Source organism: Capra hircus, chromosome 6 (genome assembly GCF_001704415.2).
Source record: "Capra hircus breed San Clemente chromosome 6, ASM170441v1, whole genome shotgun sequence".
NCBI lineage: Eukaryota > Metazoa > Chordata > Mammalia > Artiodactyla > Bovidae > Capra > Capra hircus.
Genome location: NC_030813.1, coordinates 59,456,002 through 59,476,017, shown reverse-complemented (window position 1 = coordinate 59,476,017; position 20,016 = coordinate 59,456,002). Strand labels below are relative to the sequence as shown.

Here is a 20,016-nt window from a genome sequence, read left to right as displayed (position 1 = left end):
TGCCCCCAGATTTTAAGCTTGAATGTAAGCCTTTGAGAGCAAGGCCAGGCATACTTGTGCCTCTCTGTGACCCTAGTATCTAACTCCAGATGCTACTTCGTCAGTCTTTTTCTTTACCTTGCATTACTCTTCACACATTTTACGTACGTAATTTCTCACTTCACTGATGGTATGGTCCGTTCCTGCTCTGGTCACAACTTTACAGTAACATCTGAAAAGAGCCTTTCCGGGCATTACCCTGCCTCCTATACGCCGTCTCTCCTTTTAGATCTGAGTGTCAGATCTCCTCAAGGTAGGCAGGCTGTCTACAATCGGTACTACTAGCATCACCTCCAGAAAACTTGCCCAGTTTTATTACTTGGTATTTATTTTATGATTATTTAAACTTTATTATTAACTAATTAATGAAAACCATGTTTGAGGCCCAAGTATATTTCAGCCACAGTCTAGACGCTTTGTTTATAACCCCATTAATCCAGCCCTATAATGCAGGACCCTTAAGTGGTAGCCTCTGCAGCCATTTACATACCATGGCCATCACTTACACAGTGCAGCAAGTACACACCCCTCTATAATTCCTCGTTAGGTCCTCTCATTGACAACATTGAGTAAATAATAATTTTTAGTAACATTTCTACTTATATAATTCATTTCTTAATTCAGGATTTTGACTTGTAAACTTACCTGTAGGATTTTTTAGATCCCTTTGGATTTTTGCAATAAATGTATTCCATCAGCTTCTATGTGTGTGTTCCAACAAATGTTCCTGTTTATATTTTGGGCTGCATTTGAAATTGTTACTTCTTTTGAGAAAATTCCTTGAATTTACTCTGTAGGTTTATAAAACTCAGCCATTTGTATACTGTAGTTGGGAAATAGTATCTGTACAACTGGTCACTTAATGTTGGCATCCTGAGTTTGAGAATGGAGGATTCACCATCTTTTCAGTTATTAGTTCACTTGTTTTTCCTTTGTTTTTAAACTATTATCCAAATGGCAAACAATCTGAAACGTTTTGCACTGAAAATGTGTTTTTATAGGTGTGCTGATTGTTGAGTATGTTTTATTTACCTTTAAGACCAAATTCTTCCCTGAAAAAGAAAATATCAATAAACACCCATGGAGATACAATCCTTAAACCTGGGACATATGGGAAGACTGAATTTAAGGAACTTATCAAATAGGATAACAGCAGTTTTGGATTAATGTGTTTTGTGTAGTATGCTTAGTATTAGTGTCCAAGAATCTTGAAATTTTTATTTTATTAAGCAAAGAATTTACTGATTTCCTGTGCTCATTTGTATATTGAGAAGGTTTTCTCACATCACAAATTTATATTTTAGAAGTATCCCCTAAGTATGTTTCCTTATGTATTAAACAACCATATATTAGTTTAATATAAATATTCTTCAGTATTATAAAATTCAAGTGAATTTTTATCAAAATAATATGAAATTTTTCAGAAGCCAAGTGCTCGTAAGTGATGGCAATTCACTTTGGGACATAGAATCAAGTCCAGGAAATTCTTCCAGTGACCTGGATCGTTTAAAAGTCTGTGAGAGCAGACAGAAAGATACTGAGGACTCAGAGCTAGTAAAGGGAAGCTTCCTGAAGGTGCAGCAGGCAGCTTGTAGAGGATTCTTTGATATCATATTATTAAATTCTATTATAACAAATTAATACTCTATAAGAATCTTACTTAGCTTTTTTTTGTTGTTAGCATTGTTATCTTTATAAAAGGTATATGTAACATTGGGGTTTGGGAATATAAGTAAACCTCCCCCTTATCTTTCTTTCCCAAGTTTGGAATCATCAGGGAGACACAGTCTTAATGGTTGATTAAAAATGTGGAATGATAAGGAGTTTCCTGGCAGCCTAGTGATTAGGATTCCTGGTTTTCACTGCCCTGGCCCAGGTTCAGTCCCTGGTCCAGGAACTGAGATCCTGCAAGCCATGACTTTCCACCCCACCCCTAAATGTGGAATGACATAGGCTAGGTAACTACTAGTTTACCCCTAAATTGAACAAATAACCGCACACAGAACTCCAGCATGCTCAGTTTTCCCCACCTACCACTCCCTCACCCCTTAGATGGCTTCTTTCTCGTCCCAGAGAGGAGTAGATGAAGGGAGAAGAAGAGACCCTATCCCACTACTTCATCCTTCCAGGGGTCATAATTTTCCCTCCCTTTTCGGGACGTAGAATCAATGGGGGATTATTCATAGCAGAATTAAGCTAAATTTTCCTCCTTTTTTAGTAAACTAAAGAACAGAACTTTTACTGCTTTTTAAATTCATTTAGCCATAGTTATCTAATAATTTTTCTACTGTATAATTTTGGAAGTATTAATTAAAAATTATTTCAAATAGCTTTTAGTGTTTTATTGCAGTAATAAACAAATTGGGCACTGGGTAGCAATGCTTATAAAAACCTCTTAATTGGTATTTTGTTTTTATATAGTTTAGGGAAAGATTCCTAAATCAAGTGAAGTCTCATGTGAAAAATGAAAAAATTTTTCAGATTTTAGATAATAACTATAGAAAAAATCTATGTATGGTTTGTTTTCCTGTTTTTATCTTACTAACATTGCTTTCTCCTATCCCCAAGGTAAAAAGAAAATTTATTTGCAAAGGGAGAAAATGAAGGCCAAACAGAAGCAGGCTCTAGCTTCTGCAAAAACTTGGATTCAGAATGACCTTGAACAGAAAATGAAGCTAACTTCAGAACACACTTTCTGCCTTGAAAACTGAAAAAAGTTATTACTTCCTTTTTTCACATGACCACAACTCCTTTGATGGAAATGTACAGCAGAAACTCTTGAGAGAGAGGCTAAAAGCAACTCTTTTCCACCCTCCCCCCAGACTTTTCTTATGAAAAGTCAATAATTAAGCAAATTGCTTAACACTTGGTTCCAGTTCCTGCATATCTGGAGTTTAACGGCATAATACACCATTAATTTCCATGCTGCAGTCTTTATTTTAAAGAAAGTAACAGGATGTCCTTACACTGACAATGAAAATTCATCAATTTTAGAGCCAGGAATTTCCCGTGTTACACAAGAGAAAAAAAATAGAAGTCTACTGAATTAATTTTTTAGAAGAAGAGAAATCAGATTAAATATGTCTTTTTTTTCCTTTTGGAAACTTTTATGTATAATTCTTTCTGCCTGCCTACTTTTCTGCAAAATGAGATGTACAGATTTCAGTTCCCTGCTATGAAAAGTGATGTGGTGGCAATTTTATAAATGTTGCTTTCTGATTTTTATCAGAGTGAGAAAATAATTAAAATTATTATTGATTTCATATCACTTCATATTTTGATTTCCCCTCCATTTTAGTTTAATATAATTTTCAATAAATGTACATATTGTTGTCTGTTTCATAAAGCATATCACTTTAAAGTGGTTTTTACTCCTGTCATTATGTTGGAATATTTGAAATTTTAAAGGAGTAAAAACTGTCCAGCATTTGGTTTTATAATGTTTGTCACCAGATTTTTATTATTGATGTAAAAAAAAGTCAATTCTTTTTAAATAGTTGGACTTTGGCAGCTTTGTAAGGAAAGTGGGAGGTGCTTAGGATTGCTATCAATTTCAGCATTGTGCTGTTGGGAAATAAGTGTTTTGCTTTGTCTGCCAGTCTGGGCTCCGTTTTTATGTTTATTTTTGAAGACAACTATTGCATCAATATATTGTTTCTTGGCATTGTTCAGCATAGGTAATGTGTGCACTTTTTGTGTACACATATTCATATTTAAGTTTTTTGCATAAAATAAATGCTTCTAGATGTCATATGGTAGTCTTTTTTAATCTTTTTATCACATTGTGTTTTCCTGTGCAGTTTTTATGTGAAAGGGCTAAAGTTATAAACAACATGATTACAGTCAACTCTCCATTATCTATACAAAATAGTGACTATGCCTCAGGTTTTAGATTTTGCATAAAATCATGTAATTAATCATAAAATTAAAATAACAAAGCATACCATAAGAGCTAATTCAGGAGGAACTCGAGATTGGTCCTTTCTCACCTGCCCCCCACTCTCCACTGAAGCCCTTTCCCCGAAGCCCTATCTGAATGTGCTCAGTGTCCTTGCATACACCTAGCGTGGGTTTGAGGACATAAACGTTTGTGTGATAACTGGGTCTTGACAGGCTGTAGTCTACATGAGATGTAAAGAGTGAACATGACCTGTGTCCAAAAAGGATGATAATGTTCAATGTAAAATTTGTTGGTAGTAAATGTCACTTAATGTTCTCATAGGTAATCAAGAGTTGGCTGTATACTGACTGACTGAAAGATGGATAATTCTGTTAAATATGCATATACACTCATTTAGGTGTTGGATGATGGCTAGGGAACAATGGATACCAGATAATTACCTTTTAAAAGGGCAGAAAAAGTTCTACTCTTCCTTATTGCCTCTTCATAATCCTTTAGAAAGATAAGATAAAATATTGCCTCCAACATGCTGAAAAAGAATATCTATGCATAAGCATCAGAGAAGTCCCTCAAGCCATCAGTGGGCATGTTCTGTTTAGATTTTGAAGTTCTCTTAGCATCAGACAGCTTGATTCTTAAGGCCACCAATTTGCCACCAATAAAAAGCACACTGGTAGTGGCCACCTCTCTCTCATCTCCTTTTAACTAATCATTCAGCATCATAGCTGACTAGATTACCTAGCGTGAAATCATATTTAACACAGTGTCGCAGCCATTCCCATCAGTTACGGCTGCTTAGATTTTTGCAAGAGAGGAGTTAGCTAAAAGGATCTGGTCCACATACAAAATGTAAATGGCCCACCTTGGATTTTTTTTTAATATGACGCAAGTGTCTGGCACTAAGGGATGGGAGAGTAGGACTGACCTGACGGGGAGGGACTTGTTTAAGGGAAATTTGTCATTTTCCTTTGAAAAAGGAAAAAGTAAAATCTCTTAGGAATTTGGTATTCACATCTCAGAGAAATACAACACAAAGTGCAGACTTATATTTGAGAATTAATGTTAACCCTTTGTGTCTAGTTTGAAGCTTCTTGTATTTGTCTAAAACTACAAGCCAGAATTTTGTATCTCCTTTGATAAAAAGTGTGTATAATGTAAAGTAGTTTTGCATATTCTTGTGCTGCACATGGGCTGAATTTTTAAAAAATTTTTTAAAGACTTGAAGAGAACCTTGTAATTTGTGTAAATGACAAGTGTAAAATCCTACCATAAAATGCTAAAAATATGCATTGTTTCAAATAAAACCAAGAAATGCAGCATTACATAGTAGTGTGGAACCCTGAATATTCATGTACCCTCTTGATATGTCACAAGCTGATAAAATGTCTTTGCATATTTCCTGTTTAGATTCTGGACTTTGCACATCCCTGTAAGGAATCAAAGGCCTTCAAACTTCCGACTACATGGCTTACAGTGACTGAGGGAGAATATAATAATGGGATGAATTCTTATGGGCATCTAGGAAACTTTAGAAATTGTCTTTTAAGAACTTAAAAGTGGCCTTCCATTTAACCTGTTGATATACCTTTTTATTGCAAATTCTGAACATGCACATTTACCTCAAAAACTAATTCATAGAGAACAAGCAGATTACATACGTGTATCTGGAGTAAGAGGTGAACCGAATGAGAAGAGAAGCTATCATGACTGGTTTCTGTACTTGACCCTCAATGGGGTTGTTATTCCACACTTGGATACTTTTCATTCACATAAATAACGGTCAGTAGAAACCGCTAGTGACCAAGTCTCCAGCAGTCTGGCAAGAATCTTTGCAACCTACCTAAATAATGATAGCTTTGCCTACAAGAAGCTAAAAGTTTGCTACAAGCCAGCAACAGTGGAAATGAGTATAATCAGACACTCAGTCTGTAAACCAGAGCTCCGATCTTTCATTTCCATTTAAGAGTAACAATATCCTTGTGGTTATTTCAGAATCTGACAGGAACATGAGTCAGGCAAGCGGGTGATCAGGACTTGAATTTTGGGGGTGTTTCTCAAATAACATTTTGTAATCAATGCTGATTCCAACTTAAGGCACTTTCCTCCCCTTCATTCTTTAGTTACTCCTTTCTCTAGCAAAGACCATGCATCCCTCTAAGAAACAACACTGTATCCATTCTTCCAGAAGCTTGTAAAGCAACCACCTGGAGGTCAGTTATACACAAGCGCACCTTAGTGCAAAGTTCAGATCTGTGGAAGCCACAAAAAAAAAAAAAATGTAAGGGTTGGAGATAACCATTCTGTACGGACAGCTCAGTGGTGGGGGCTGGCATTAAAAACACTAAGATGCCTTAGGAGGACTAGCGATATAAAGCTAATAGCACAACACCGGCATAGGTGGCTGTCCAGGTGACGCGTGCCTGGATGTGAGACCTCATGGAGGCAGCAGAAGCAGAAAATCCTTACCTTTTCTGGAGAAGTGCTATTCGGAGAACTGTTTTGAGCATGTAGGTCCCTAAAAGTAATTGAGCTGAACCTGATGCAGGAGTCGGCTCTCCAGATTCAGGGTGGCGTGGGAGGAAGTAAGCATAAAAGGACTAGGGGCAGATGAGATGGCTGTTTCAACAACATGAACATCACCTGAGCACTTCCCTTGGGCAAAACACTGCTCTATTCAGACTCTGGAGCTCCTGGTGTGCATGATAAGTCACTCAGTTGTATCTGACTGTATGTCAGACTATAACCAACCAGAATCCTGTGTCCATGGGATTCTCCAGGCAAGAATACTGGAGTGGGCTGCCATTTCTGACTCCAGGGCATCTTCCCACCCTGGGATCAAATCCACACCTCTTGCATCTCCTGCATGGGCAGGCAGATTCTTCACCACTAGCGCCACCTGGGAAGCCTGGAGCACCTGATCCCAGCCCCCAAACCGTGGTTGCCTGCCATCCTGAATGCACCCCCATGTAAAGCACAAATACTGTGGCTTCTTTGGACAAACTAGGGATTTAGCTCCAAGAAACAAATTTTGATGGGGACCCAGACAGCAGCCCTTCAAAGACTCAGTTTTATTCTGAACCTTTTCCAGAACAGATCACCCCAATGCCACCTATCCCAAACCCCAGAAATCTCCTGAAACCCTTTCCCTCCCAGAAAAGCCTTGGCAGTTTCACCATCTGGCTTTACCTGCCTGCAGTGGAGTATACGTTCCAAGAGAAAGATCAGCTGCAGAGACAAAAGTAACCTGCCCCTTCGCACCCACCTCAGGTTAAGAGCTGAAAGGCAGAAGGCTGATACCCTTAAAACTACCTTACTTGTGAACATTTTACAAGGAGGTTCTTTTAATTGCTGTACATAGAATTGGCCTAAGCTTCCAACTGACCATTTGGAAGCTTGGCCTGCCTCTTTCCAGAAGTCTATTACATCAATTCCAGTCTCCTGCTAATTCCACTTTTTATCACAATGGTAACATAAATGGCAATGAAGTGTGTCCAAAGGCCTGATTTTCACTAATGTGTATTTTCTCTCTTACTGATAATTCTGGCATCGTGTTTTGAAGATCAGAACTACCTAAATTTTACATTTCCTATGGAAGAATGAAGGAAATTATAAGCATTCCATAAAAATTAAGTGGAAAAAAAGAAAGCCACAAAGCAATCAGGCAAGAAAAAGAAATAAAAGGTATTCAGATTGGTAGGGAAGAGGTAAAATTGTCATTTGATACAGATGACATAGTATATATAGAAAATGCCAAAGACTCCACATAAAAACTCCTAGAACTGATCCACAAATTCAGCAAGGTAATAGGATATAAGATTAACATACAAAAATTGGTTACATTTCTTCACACAAGCAATGAAATATCAGAAAGGGAATGTGAACAAATAATCCCTTTTAAAATCACATACAAAAAGTAAAAGGAATAAACCTCACCAAGTAGCTAAAAGACTTCCACGCTGAGAACTACAAACATTAATAAAGGAAACTGAAGATGATTCAAATATACAGAAAGATATCCCATGCTCTTGGACTGGAAGAATTAATCTTGTTAAAATGGCCATCCCACTGAAAGCAATCTACAGATCTAATGTGTTTCCTATCAAATTACCCATGACATTTTTCACAGGACTGAAAAAACTAATCCTAAAATTTATATGGAACCATAAAAGCCCATAATTGCCAAAGCAATCCTGAAGAAAAACAACAAAGCAGGAGGCATAAACTTCCTAGACTTTAGACAATACTACAAATCTACGTTACTCAAAACAATATGGTATTCTACAAAAACAGACACATAGAACAACAGAACAGAGCCCAGAAATAAACCCACACACTATGGCCAATTAACCTTCCACAAAGGAAGCAAGAATATACAACAGGGAAAAGACAGTCTCTTCAGCAAGTGTTGTTGGGAAGGTTGGACACTTGCATGCAAATCACTGAAGTTAGAATATACCCCTCACATTATACACAAAAATAAGTTCAAAATGGCTTAGAGACTTAGATACAAGATATGACACCATAAAACATAGGCAAAACATTCTATGGTTCTTGCTTGGTGGTCCAGTGGTTAAGAATGTACCTGCCAATGCAGGGAACACAGATTTGATTCTTGGTCCAGAAACGAAGATCCCACATGCCATGGATCAATTAAGCCCGTGTGCCACAACTACTGAGCCCACAGGCTGCAACTACTGAAGACCACCCGCCCTAGAGCTCATGCTCTGCAACAAGAGGCCCACACACCCAAACTAGTTTCTACTTGCTGCAACTAGAGAAGGCCTGCATGCAGCAATAGAGGCCTAGCACAGCAAAAAACTAACGAAAAAAATTTCTCTGACATAAATCATACCAGCATTTTCTTAGCCCAGCCAAAGCAAGAGAAATAAAAGCAAAAATAAATGAATGGGATCGAGTCAAACTTACAAGCTTTTGCACAGCAATGGAGACCATGAACAAAATGAAAAGACAACCTATGGGCTGGGAGAAAACATTTGCAAATGATGCAACTGACAAGGGATTAATTTCCAAAATATACAAACTGCTCACACAACTCATTAACACAAAAGAAACAACCCAACCAAAAAATGGGCTGAAGACCTAAATAGACGTTTATCTAAAGGAGACGTACATATCCAAAGATAACAATGGGCACATGAAAATATGCCCAACATAGCAAATTATTAGAGAAATGCAAATCAAAACTACAATGAGATATTACTTCACATCAGGCAGAATGGCCATCATTACAAAGTCTATGAATTTATTAATGCTGAAGAAGGTGTGAAAAAAGGGAACTCTGCTACACTGTAGGTAGGAATGTAAATCGGTGCAGCCACTACAGAGAACAGTGTGGTTGTTCCTAAAAAAACTTAAAGTGGAGTTAACATATGATCCAGCAATTCCACTCCAGGGCATATTTCAGAAGAAAACTATAATTTGAAAAGACACATGCACCCCTGTGCTCACAGCAACACTCTTTACAGAAGCAGGACATGGAGACAGCCTAAATCTGCGTCAACAGACGGAAGGATGAGTAAGAGGCAGCAAACACACCATGGAATATCACTCAGCTGTAACGAACAAAACAGTGCCACCTGCAGCAACACGGACGGACCTGGAGACTATATACCACGTAAAGTAAGTCATAAAGAGAAAGAGAAGTACCGCGTGATATCACCTATATGTGGAATCTAAAATATGACCCAAATGAACATATCTATGAAACAGACCCACCCACAAATATAGAGAAAACACTTGTGGTTGCCAAGGGGGCTTTGGGGGGGAAAGGATAAGGAGTCTGGGATTAGCAGATGCAAATTATTATTACAGATAAACAACAAGGTCCTACTGTATAACAGGAAATACATTCAACATCCTGTGATAAAACATAATGGAAAAGAGTGTGAATCACTCTTTGTACAGAAAAATTAATACAATATTGTAAATCAACTATACTTCAATAGCATTTCTAAAAAAGAAGAAAGCCACTGTACAAACCCATGGCCTTCACCACCATTTGGCTTCGGGGAGAACAGAGTTGTGAAAGTAGGAATAAGCAGATTAGACACGTTTCTCACTGTGTTCCCTTTCAGTTTAATATCCCTGCTTATAATGAATAGTTTTTATAATGAATATTTTTTAACAATAATAGTTAAGAGAAGCTCAGAAAGGGCTGGCATTGCAACTAGCTTCTCATCCCCTTAGAAAAGCTGAATCATGACGGCACACATTTATCAGACACAAAGACACTTTTGCTCTGTGAATTCAGGCAGGAACCCTTGAAGGCCTGGGTTGAGGATCTCACAGTATCAATCACGTGGCAGGAAACAGGTGAGGATGATAATGTGCCTTAAAATAACTACAAAGTCCAGCAGGCCTGGGAGGCCTTACCATCTCTCCTGGATACTCAGAAGGGCATGTACCTCAAGAGAAGCCCAGTTGGGGAAATCTAAAGGCTGTGTAGGGGTCCCATGCTGCAGGATTAGAGTCTGACACACAGGCCTTCATTTGTGCTGGAACAGGATGTTTAGGTAAAGAAGGCCAGAACATTTTCCTACTTAGGAATTCAAATTAAGAGTTGCTTCCTTGGGCCTCAAAAGCACTGAGATGCTTTTCATTTTCCTTATTCCACAGAGCGCCTTCCTTTCATGGGGCAAGATTCGGTCAGTTACCTTGGAGACTGGCCAATCAGAACCTTTCCCACCCTGACCATCAGATCAGAATGTACTGGCCCTTCATTGCCTAGTCTGTCCTGGCTCTGGTTTAACTAAACGAAAGTGAAGCAGAGAAGAGGCTGTTTGCTCTGCCTAACCTTTAGTCCTACACCCAAAGCTGATAAAACTACTAACTTGTCAAAAGTTTTGCACTTTACATACACTGGCACATTGAATCATCACAATAATCTCATAACTACTACATTCATGTCCATTTATACATGTCATTGAAGCTCAGTAAAGCGAAAGTTGCTCAGTCATGTCTGACTCTTTGCGACCCCACTGACTATACAATCCATGGAATTTCTCCAGGCCAGAATACTAGAGTGGGTATTATCCCTTCTCCAGCGGATCTTGCTGACCCAGGAATCGAACCGGGATCTCCTGCACTGCGGGCGGATTCTTTACCAACTGAGGTATCAGAGATATGTTTAAAACCATAAGCCCAAGTCTCAGGAAAAAGGAGGAAGTTTAAATCCACATAGTCTGACTGCACAACTCAGTGCTTCCTGTTTAAACCTTTCCAACCAGCTTTCTGAGAGGGCCACAACCTCCCTAGGACTTGATGGTGAGTGCGATATGAGAGCAGGAAAAACGATAAGGAACCCAAGACGGTAGGCAGAAGTTGGGGTGATACCACCTGTTGTTTTCTGTTGCCTCCATGTATGCAAACAATAATCTAAGGAAATCAAGGTCAAATTAAACAAGAATCCATCAACTAGTGAATGCATGAACAAAATATGATCTACCCATATTTAACAAACATATAAACAAAATACATATATACAGTAGAATACTACTAAGCAGTAAAAGGGCCTCCCTGGTGGCTCGGCTGGTAAAGAATCCGCCTGCAATGCGGGAGACCTGGGTTCGATCCCTGGGTTGGGAAGATCCCCTGGAGAAGGGAAAGGCTACTCACTCCAGTATTCTGGCTTGGAGAATTCCAGAGAGGGTCACAAAGAGACACGACTGAGCGACTTTCACTTCACTTCAAGAAATAAAAAGGAAGGAAATACTGATCAAGCTCCAACATAGATGAAGCTCAGAAACATTCTGCAAAGTGGAAGTGGCCATATGCAGAGAAGTACATATTGTATGCTTCCATTTATATGAACTATCCAGAGACGGCAAATCGACAGAGATGGAAAGTAGATTAGTGATTGCCTGGGACTAAGCCTGAGAGCAACAATTAACTGTAAATTGGCTCAGGGGATCTTACTGAAGTGATGGAAATGCTCCAGAACTGGATCATAGTGATAGTAACACAGGTCAGTAAATTGGCTGAAAATCACTGAATTAAACATTTAAGGAGGGGTGTTTTATGTAATTTGTACCTTAAAGTTTCAGATAAATGAGACATCTCAAAAAAAGTAAGTCTACCTACACAAAACTGCATCTACTTAAGAAACAAATTATTGAATCCACATTATGTCAAAAGCACCACTGTTAACAATAATTGATTATATAGGCACACCATCTTCCCACCAGTGAGCTCTACTTTTCAGATGGTTACTCGCTGGGGTTAGTCTTGTCCTTCGCTGGGGGGAGGGAGTGGTGTCAGGAAAAAGTTTTTCCATAGGACTGGCCTTATTAACCAGACACAAAGGACCCTGTGTAAACCAAAGACCAGCATGTTCACAGTGACTTATCAGTTCCTCCTCTCTGCTTGGGAAGTCTGTGGGAAGCTGAACTGAATGAGGTCTGGGAAGTGTAGACTCTACAGGAAGAGTCCACTGGGTCATCTCCATATCACCTTCCAAAAGCTGCAGTTGCCTGCAGAATCCTGATTACACCTGGCACTGTGAGATTTTGGAAATCTTATATGACCTTTCACAACTCAAGTTTCTCACCTGTAAAATAATAAGTGCTTCAGAGTCATGAGGGTAAAATATGGGAAACACCTCACAGAATGCCTGGCCATAGTAAGTTCTCACCTGCTCACAGCTTTGCCACCATTCAACAGATTGGCGGCCCACCAGAACATCCTCAGGCAGTGATCAAGACACTCAGATACTTCTGCTCTTGTTGCTGAATCTGTTTTCCAGGCTCTGAGCCAACTACCCCACTTCTGTTAATTAGTCTCTTTTGAGCCAGGTAGAAAGTTTCCTCACATTCCCATATAGTTCAACTCCAAAGAGGCCATATCTGTAAGTAAAACTTTATCATCAGTTTTTGGACAGTCAGTATTCTGAATGCCCTTTTGGGGTCTGGGGAACACCCCCCCAGCTGACACTCCGTGAGACAAAGCCATTTCCCTCTATAGACGCTGCGAACACCAACACGACTTTCCCAGTCTTCCTAAGACCTGGATGCTGTCAACCAAACACCTACACCTACTTTGAGATGTGGACTGTGACCCCACAGAACAGGGGCCACTCCACCCTGGAAGTGGGGGCAGCAGTGTCCAGCATTCACACCTAGTGGTATCAGTGCCGTGGGCAGGCTGGGTGCCCAGGCATTGGCAGCGGAGGTTGGACCTTCACAGGACCAGTTCTATAATATTTTGGGCATTGCTTCTGGTTCTAGAGCCTCTGAGTTGAATTTTCTGGTCCTCCCAGAGTCCTCACTAACAAATTTCTTTTCTTCTTGAATAAGCTAGAGTTGATTTCTTACTAATAAATCTGTACTGGAAGTAGTTGCTGTCAGCAGACCCTCAGGAAAATGGGAGGTAATCTGGATATTAGCTCCTGGGCCCAGTAAGGGCAGAAAGCAGTGAAACTCCAGCAGGTATGAAGGGATGGTACCTTATGAGTACCATAGTGAATAGTTCATCAGATTATCTGTTGTGGACAGAACTGAGTCCCCCTCACCCTCCACCAACATTCTTACACTGAAGCCCTAACCCACAATATGGCTGTATCTGGAAAGAGGGCTTTTAGGAGTTAATTAAGGTTAAATTAGGTCATTAAGGTTAGTTAAGGTTAAAATAGGGTGGACAGCTGCTGCAATAGAATTAGCGTCGTTATGAGAAACTGGAGAACTTGTACACTCTCTCCCCACCTGCACTCCGAGGAAAGGCCACGTAGGACAGAGTAAGAAGGTGGCTGTCTACAGAGTCCAGGAAGAAGCCTCACCAGAAACGGGCCGGCTGGCAGTAAAATATGTAAGGGATGGGGCTTCCTCAGTGACCCTGACCCCATCTCAGCAGTAGGAGACTCCAATGGCCTGCTTCCAGGATGGTTTTCTTCCTCTTCCCCATGGGACAAGGATTTTTCTTTTTCTTTCTCCAGCCTCATTTGATCTTCACTTGTAGTCTGGGGTGAAAGGCTGCTCTCCTTCTCAAGCAGATACTGCTTTTCTTACCTAGCAGAGATGAACCTGGGCAGGGCTTGTTTTTTTTTTCCATAGCAGCAGTTTCTCACCTCCCCCTAGCCTGCACTACCAAGAGTTTCATCTCAGTTCTCCGCTAGTATTGGGTGTTCCTTGTGAGTGCTGATAGAAGACCACGTAGAAGCACCTACATGTAGGCATGACTTCCCCTGTGTGTCTCAGGCACCGGTCTTTAAATTTTAGGCCACTGGGTTGGCTCAGATCATGAACTCCTTATTGCCAAATTAAGACTGAAATTGAAGAAAGTGGAGAAAACCACTAGACCATTCAGGTATGACCTAAATCAAATCCCTTATGACTATACAGTGGAAGTAAGAAATAGATTTAAGGGACTTAGATCTAGTTGACAGAGTGCCTGATGGACTATGGATGGATGTTCACGACATTCTACAGGAGACAAGAATCAAGACCATCCCCCAAAATAAGAAATGCCAAAAAGCAAAATGGCTGTCTGGGGAGGCCTTACAAATAGCTGTGAAAAGAAGAGAAACGAAAAGCAACGGAGAAAAGGAAAGATATACCCATTTGAATGCAGAGTTCCAAAGAATAGCAAGGAGAGATAAGAAAGCCTTCCTCAACGATCAATGCAAAGAAATAGAGGAAAAGAACAGAATGGGAAAGAACTAGAGATCTCTTCAAGAAAATTAGAGATACCAAGGGAACATTTCATGCAAAGATGAGCTCGATAAAGGACAGAAATGGTAGGGACCTAACAGAAGCAGAAGATATTAAGAAGAGGTGGCAAGAATACAAAGAAGAACTATACAAAAAAGATCTAAATAACCCAGATAATCACGATGGTGTGATCACACCTAGAGCCAGACATCCTGGAATGTAAAGCTAGTGGGCCTTAGAAAGCATCAGTATGAACAAAGCTAGTGGAGGTGATGGAATTCCAGTTGAGCTATTTCAAATCCTGAAAGATGACACTGAAAAGTGCTGCACTCAATATGCCAGCAAATTTGGAAAACTCAGCAGTGGCCACAGGACTGGAAAAGGTCAGTTTTCATTCCAATCCCAAAGAAAGGCAAGGCCAAAGAATGTTCAAACTACCACACAATTGCACTCATCTCACATGCTAGTAAAGTAATGCTCAAAATTATCCAAGCCAGGCTTCAGCAATACCTGAACAGTGAACTTCCAGATGTTGAAGCTGGTTTTAGAAAAGGCAGAGGAACCAGAGATCAAATTGCCAACATCCTCTGGATCACGGAAAAAGCAAGAGAGTTTCAGAAAAACATCTATTTCTGCTTTATTGACTATGCCAAAGCGTTTGTGTGGATCACAATAAACTGTGGAAAAGTCTGAAAAAGATGGGAATACCAGACCACCTGACCTGCCTCTTGAGAAACATGTATGCAGGTCAGGAAGCAACGGTTAGAACTGGACATGGAACAACAGACTGGTTCCAAATAGGAAAAGGAGTCTGTCAAGGCTGTATATTGTCACCCTGCTTATTTAACTTCTATGCAGAGTACATCATGAGAAACGCTGGGCTGAAGGAAGCACAAGCTGGAATCAAGATTGCCGGGAGAAATATCAATAACCTCAGATATGCAGATGACACCACCCTTATGGAAGAAAATGAAGAACTAAAGAGCCTCTTGATGAAAGAGGAGAGTGAAAATGTTGGCTTAAAGCTCAACATTCAGAAAACGAAGATCATGGCATCCAGTCCCATCACTTCATGGGAAATAGATGGAGAAACAGTGGAAACAGTGTCAGACTTCATTTTTCTGGGCTCCAAAATCACTGCAGATAGCAATTGCAGCCATGAAATTAAAAGACGCTTACTCCTTAAAAGGAAAGTTATGACCAACCTAGACAGCATATTAAAAAGCAGGAACATTACTTGGCCAACAAAGGTCCGTCTAGTCAAGGCTATGGTTTTTCCAGTGGTCATGTATGGCTGTGAGAGTTGGACTGTGAAGAAAGCTGAGTGCCAAAGAATTGATGCTTTTGAAGTGAGGTGTTGGAGAAGACTCTTGAGAGTCCTTTGGACTGCAAGGAAATCCAACCAGTCCATCCTAAAGGACATCAGTCCTGGGTTTTCATTGGCAGGACTGATGTTGAGGCTGAAACTCCAATACTTTGGCCACCTGATGCCAAGAGCTGACTCATTGGAAAAGACCCTGATGCTAAAAAAGATTGAAGGCAGGAGAAGGGGACAACAGAGAATGAGATGGCTGGATGGCATCACAGACTTGACAGACATGGGTTTGAGTGGACTCCGGGAGTTGGTGATAGACAGCGTGCTGCGATTCATGGGGTTGCAGAGTCGGACACGACTGAGTGACGGAACTGAACTGGGTTACTTCAGTTCTCTGATGGATTCAAGAAAAGTTATGACGTTGTGGATTATCTGCCTTTTCTTATTAGAGTGGGCTTACTGCATTCTAAGCAGAAGGCAGAAGCCTGAAGCACCTGGATTTAAAATAATGAAATGAAAGTCAACTTCAATCACAGCAAACTTGCCACTCTACAATTTGGAATTTTTGTGTTTAGGTTTTTTTTCTATTCAAGTTGCTAGACTCAATCCTTAAAAGCAAAATGTTGACAGCGTTGCAATTTCTGGAATATTCTGTGATACGGGACTTTATGAATTTTTGACACTATCCTTAGATACTTTTCCTATAACTGGTAATCCATTGCTTCATGCAATACTCTTCAAAATTAAAACAAAAAGTTCTTTATTCAACTATGAGTAAGGATACATAAAAATGAGTAAAATCTTTTTTAAACATAATATGGGCTTCCCTGGTAGCTCAGTTGGTAAAGAATCTGCCTGCGATGCAGGAGACCCTGGTTCGATTCCTGGGTCGGGAAGATCCCCTGGAGAAGGGATAGGCTACCCACTCCAGTATTCTCGGCTTCTCTTGTTGCTAAGCTGGTAAAGAATCCCCCTGCAATGTGGGAAACCTAGGTTCAATCCCTGGGTTGGGAAGATCCCCTAAGAAGGGAATGTCTACCCACTCCTGTATTCTGGCCTGGAGAATTCCATGGACTGTATAGTAAGGATAAATGAAAATCTGAGTATAATCTTTTTGAACATTAATATAGAAAGATCAATTTTGATAATATTACTAAATTTAGAGAAGATTCAAAAACTGCAATATTCATTGTATATCATTCTAATATGGTTTTCCTCTTTCTCAAAAAATATATTAATATAAATTAAAACTATTTACTTTTCCTCATTTGCACTATTTTAAATTTTACATACATGAAGTTCAATAAAAGAAAAATTTCACTGTATTTTATTATTATTTCAATGATTCCTGCAAATCATTGATTCCTCTGTAGCATAAAGGGTGTTAAAAAATGATCCACTGCAGGTGCTGAATAGATTGGGTATGTTATTGAAAAAAAATAAAAAAGGAACAGTAGTTATTGGAATGATTCCTCTACATTATTATAACAAATAGGTAAATGAGTTGTTATTGTTCAGTTGCTCAGTTGTGTCCAACTCTTTGTTACTCCATAAACTGCAGCACGCCAGGCCTCCCTGTCTCTCACTGTCTCCTGGAGCATGCCCAAGTTCATGTCCATTGCATCGGTGATGCCATCCAACCATCTCATCCTGTCACCCTCTTCTTCTGCTGCCCTCAATCTTTCCTAGCATCCGGATCTTTTCCAATGAGCTGGCTCTTTCCATCAGGTGGCCAAAGTATTGGAGGTTCAGCTTCAGCACCAGTCCTTCCAATGTATATTCAGGGTTGATTTCCTTTAAGATTGACTGGTTTGATCTCCTCGCTAAGGGACTCAAGTCTTTGCTCTTGACTCTATTCTCTTCTTGACCATTACATAATTATTTTACCATTAATTTATTCTTCTTGCTTTTAAAACTTGCCTCAAATCTATTCTGATACTTGTCAAGGGATAAATGAAGAGGAGTATGGGAAGGAGCTAGAACAGAAACAGATCTTTACAAGAAAAATATAGGACTTCCCTAGTGGTCCAAAGGTTAAGAATCTGCCTGCCAGTGTAGGAGACACAGGTTCAATCCCTGGTCTGGGAAAAGTTCATATGCCATGGGGCAACTAAGCTCATGCACCACGAGAGAAACCACCACAAAGAGAAGAAACACAGAGTAGCCCTGCTCATCACGACTACAGAAGGCCGACGAGCAGCAGTGAAGACCCACCACAGTCAAAACTGAATGAATAAATTCTAAAGAAAAACAAACGAACATAACGAAGGGCCTTTTGAACAGAGCTATTTTACACTCAATCCACTTTCCCCCCTTTTCTAAATCATTTCTTAGAATAATGCTTTGCCTGATTTTCGTAGTGGCCTAGAATCTGAGCACTCAGCCCTAAAAGCACCAAAGTACTGAAGGGCTTTTAAGCTGAGACTTCTGATGCGTATTTAGATGCCTCTTATTTTCAAAACTGTGTCCACAAACATAACCTGCGTGCCTATGTTTGGCATGGCACATAAATAGCACCTTAGGGACCATTTCCACAGGTCAAAATGGTTCATAATTTCCATCTGAAAACACTGAGCATTCAGTTCAGTTGCTCAGTCCTGTCCGACTCTTTGTGACCCCATGGGCTGCAGCACGTCAGGCCTCCCTGTCCATCACCAACTCCCAGAGTTTACTCAAACTTCATCGAGTCAGTGATGCCATCCAGCCATCTCATCCTCTGTCATCCCATCCTCTGTCATCCCCTTCTACCCTGCCCTCAATCTTTCCCAGCATCAGGGTCTTTTCCAAAGAATCAGTTCTTCACATCAGGTGGCCAAAGTACTGGACTTTCAGCTTCAGCCTCAGTCCTTCCAATGAATGTTCAAGACTGATTTCCTTTAGGATGGACTGATTGGATCTCCTGACTCTCAAGAGTCTTCTCCAACACCACAGTTCAAAAGCATCAATTCTTTGGCACTCAGCTTTCTTTATAGTCCAACTCTCACATCTGTACATCACTACTGGAAAAACCATAGCCTAAACTAGATGAACCTTTGTTGGCAAAGTAATGTCTCTGTTTTTGAATATGCTGTCTAGGTTGTTCATAACTTTTCTTCCAAGGAGTAAGCATCTTTCAATTCCATGGCTGCAGTCACCATCTGCAGTGATTTTGGAACCCCCCAAAATAAAGTCATCCAGTGTTTCCACTGTTTTCCCATCTATTTCTCATGAAGTGATGGGACCAGATGCCATGATCTTCGTTTTCTGAATGTTGAGTTTTAAGCCAACTTTTTCGCTCTCCTCTTTCACTTTCATCAAGAGGCCCTTTAGTTCTTCTTCACTTTCTGCCATAAGGGTGGTATCATCTGCATATCTGAGGTTATTGATATTTCTCCTGGCAATCTTGATTCCAGCTTGTGCTTCTTCCAGCCCAGCGTTTCTCATGATGTACTCTGCATAGAAGTTAAATAAGCAGGGTGACAATATACAGCCTTGATATACTCCTTTTCCTATTTGGAACCAGTCTGTTGTTCCATGTCCAGTTCTAACTGTTGCTTCCTGACCTGCATACATGTTTCTCAAGAGGCAGGTCAGGTGGTCTGGTATTATCTCTTTCAGAATTTTCCGGTTTGTGGTGATCCACACAGTCAAAGGCTTTGGCATAGTCAAGAATGCAGAGATAGATGTTTTTCTGGAACTCTCTTGCTTTTTTGATGATCCAGAGGATGTTGGCAATTTGATCTCTGGTTCCTCTGCCTTTTCTAAATCCAGCTTGAACATCTGGAAGTTCACAGTTCACGTACTGTTGAAGCTGGGCATGGATAATTTTGAGCATTACTTTACTAGCATGTGAGATGAGTGCAATTGTGCGATAGTTGAGCATTCTTTGGCATTGCCTTTTTACTGAGCATTAGTACTCTGCCAGGCTCTGTGCTGGGGTTACAGGTTAAAAAGATGCAGCTCCAACCCTTAGGGAGTAAAAGACTGACATGAAAACAAACTCTGCTAATACAGTGTGATTACAGGCCTGCTATAATAAACCTTTACACAACGAAGTTCAAGAGTCTGGAAAAAATTTATTGTGTCTGAGAGGGACTTCGGAGAACTTTAAGAGGAAAAGA

General features: G+C 40.1%; 1 protein-coding gene across 1 annotated transcript in view; it reads left to right on the top strand.

Moving 5' to 3' along the window:
* PDS5A (PDS5 cohesin associated factor A) overlaps positions 1 to 5,262 on the top strand; it is a 128,456-nt gene extending 123,194 nt beyond the window's left edge. The window contains exon 33 of the mRNA XM_018049381.1: positions 2,608 to 5,262. Within this exon, the coding sequence (XP_017904870.1) occupies positions 2,608 to 2,611 (4 nt within the window). The 3' untranslated portion in view covers positions 2,612 to 5,262. The remainder of the gene's footprint in view (positions 1 to 2,607) is intronic.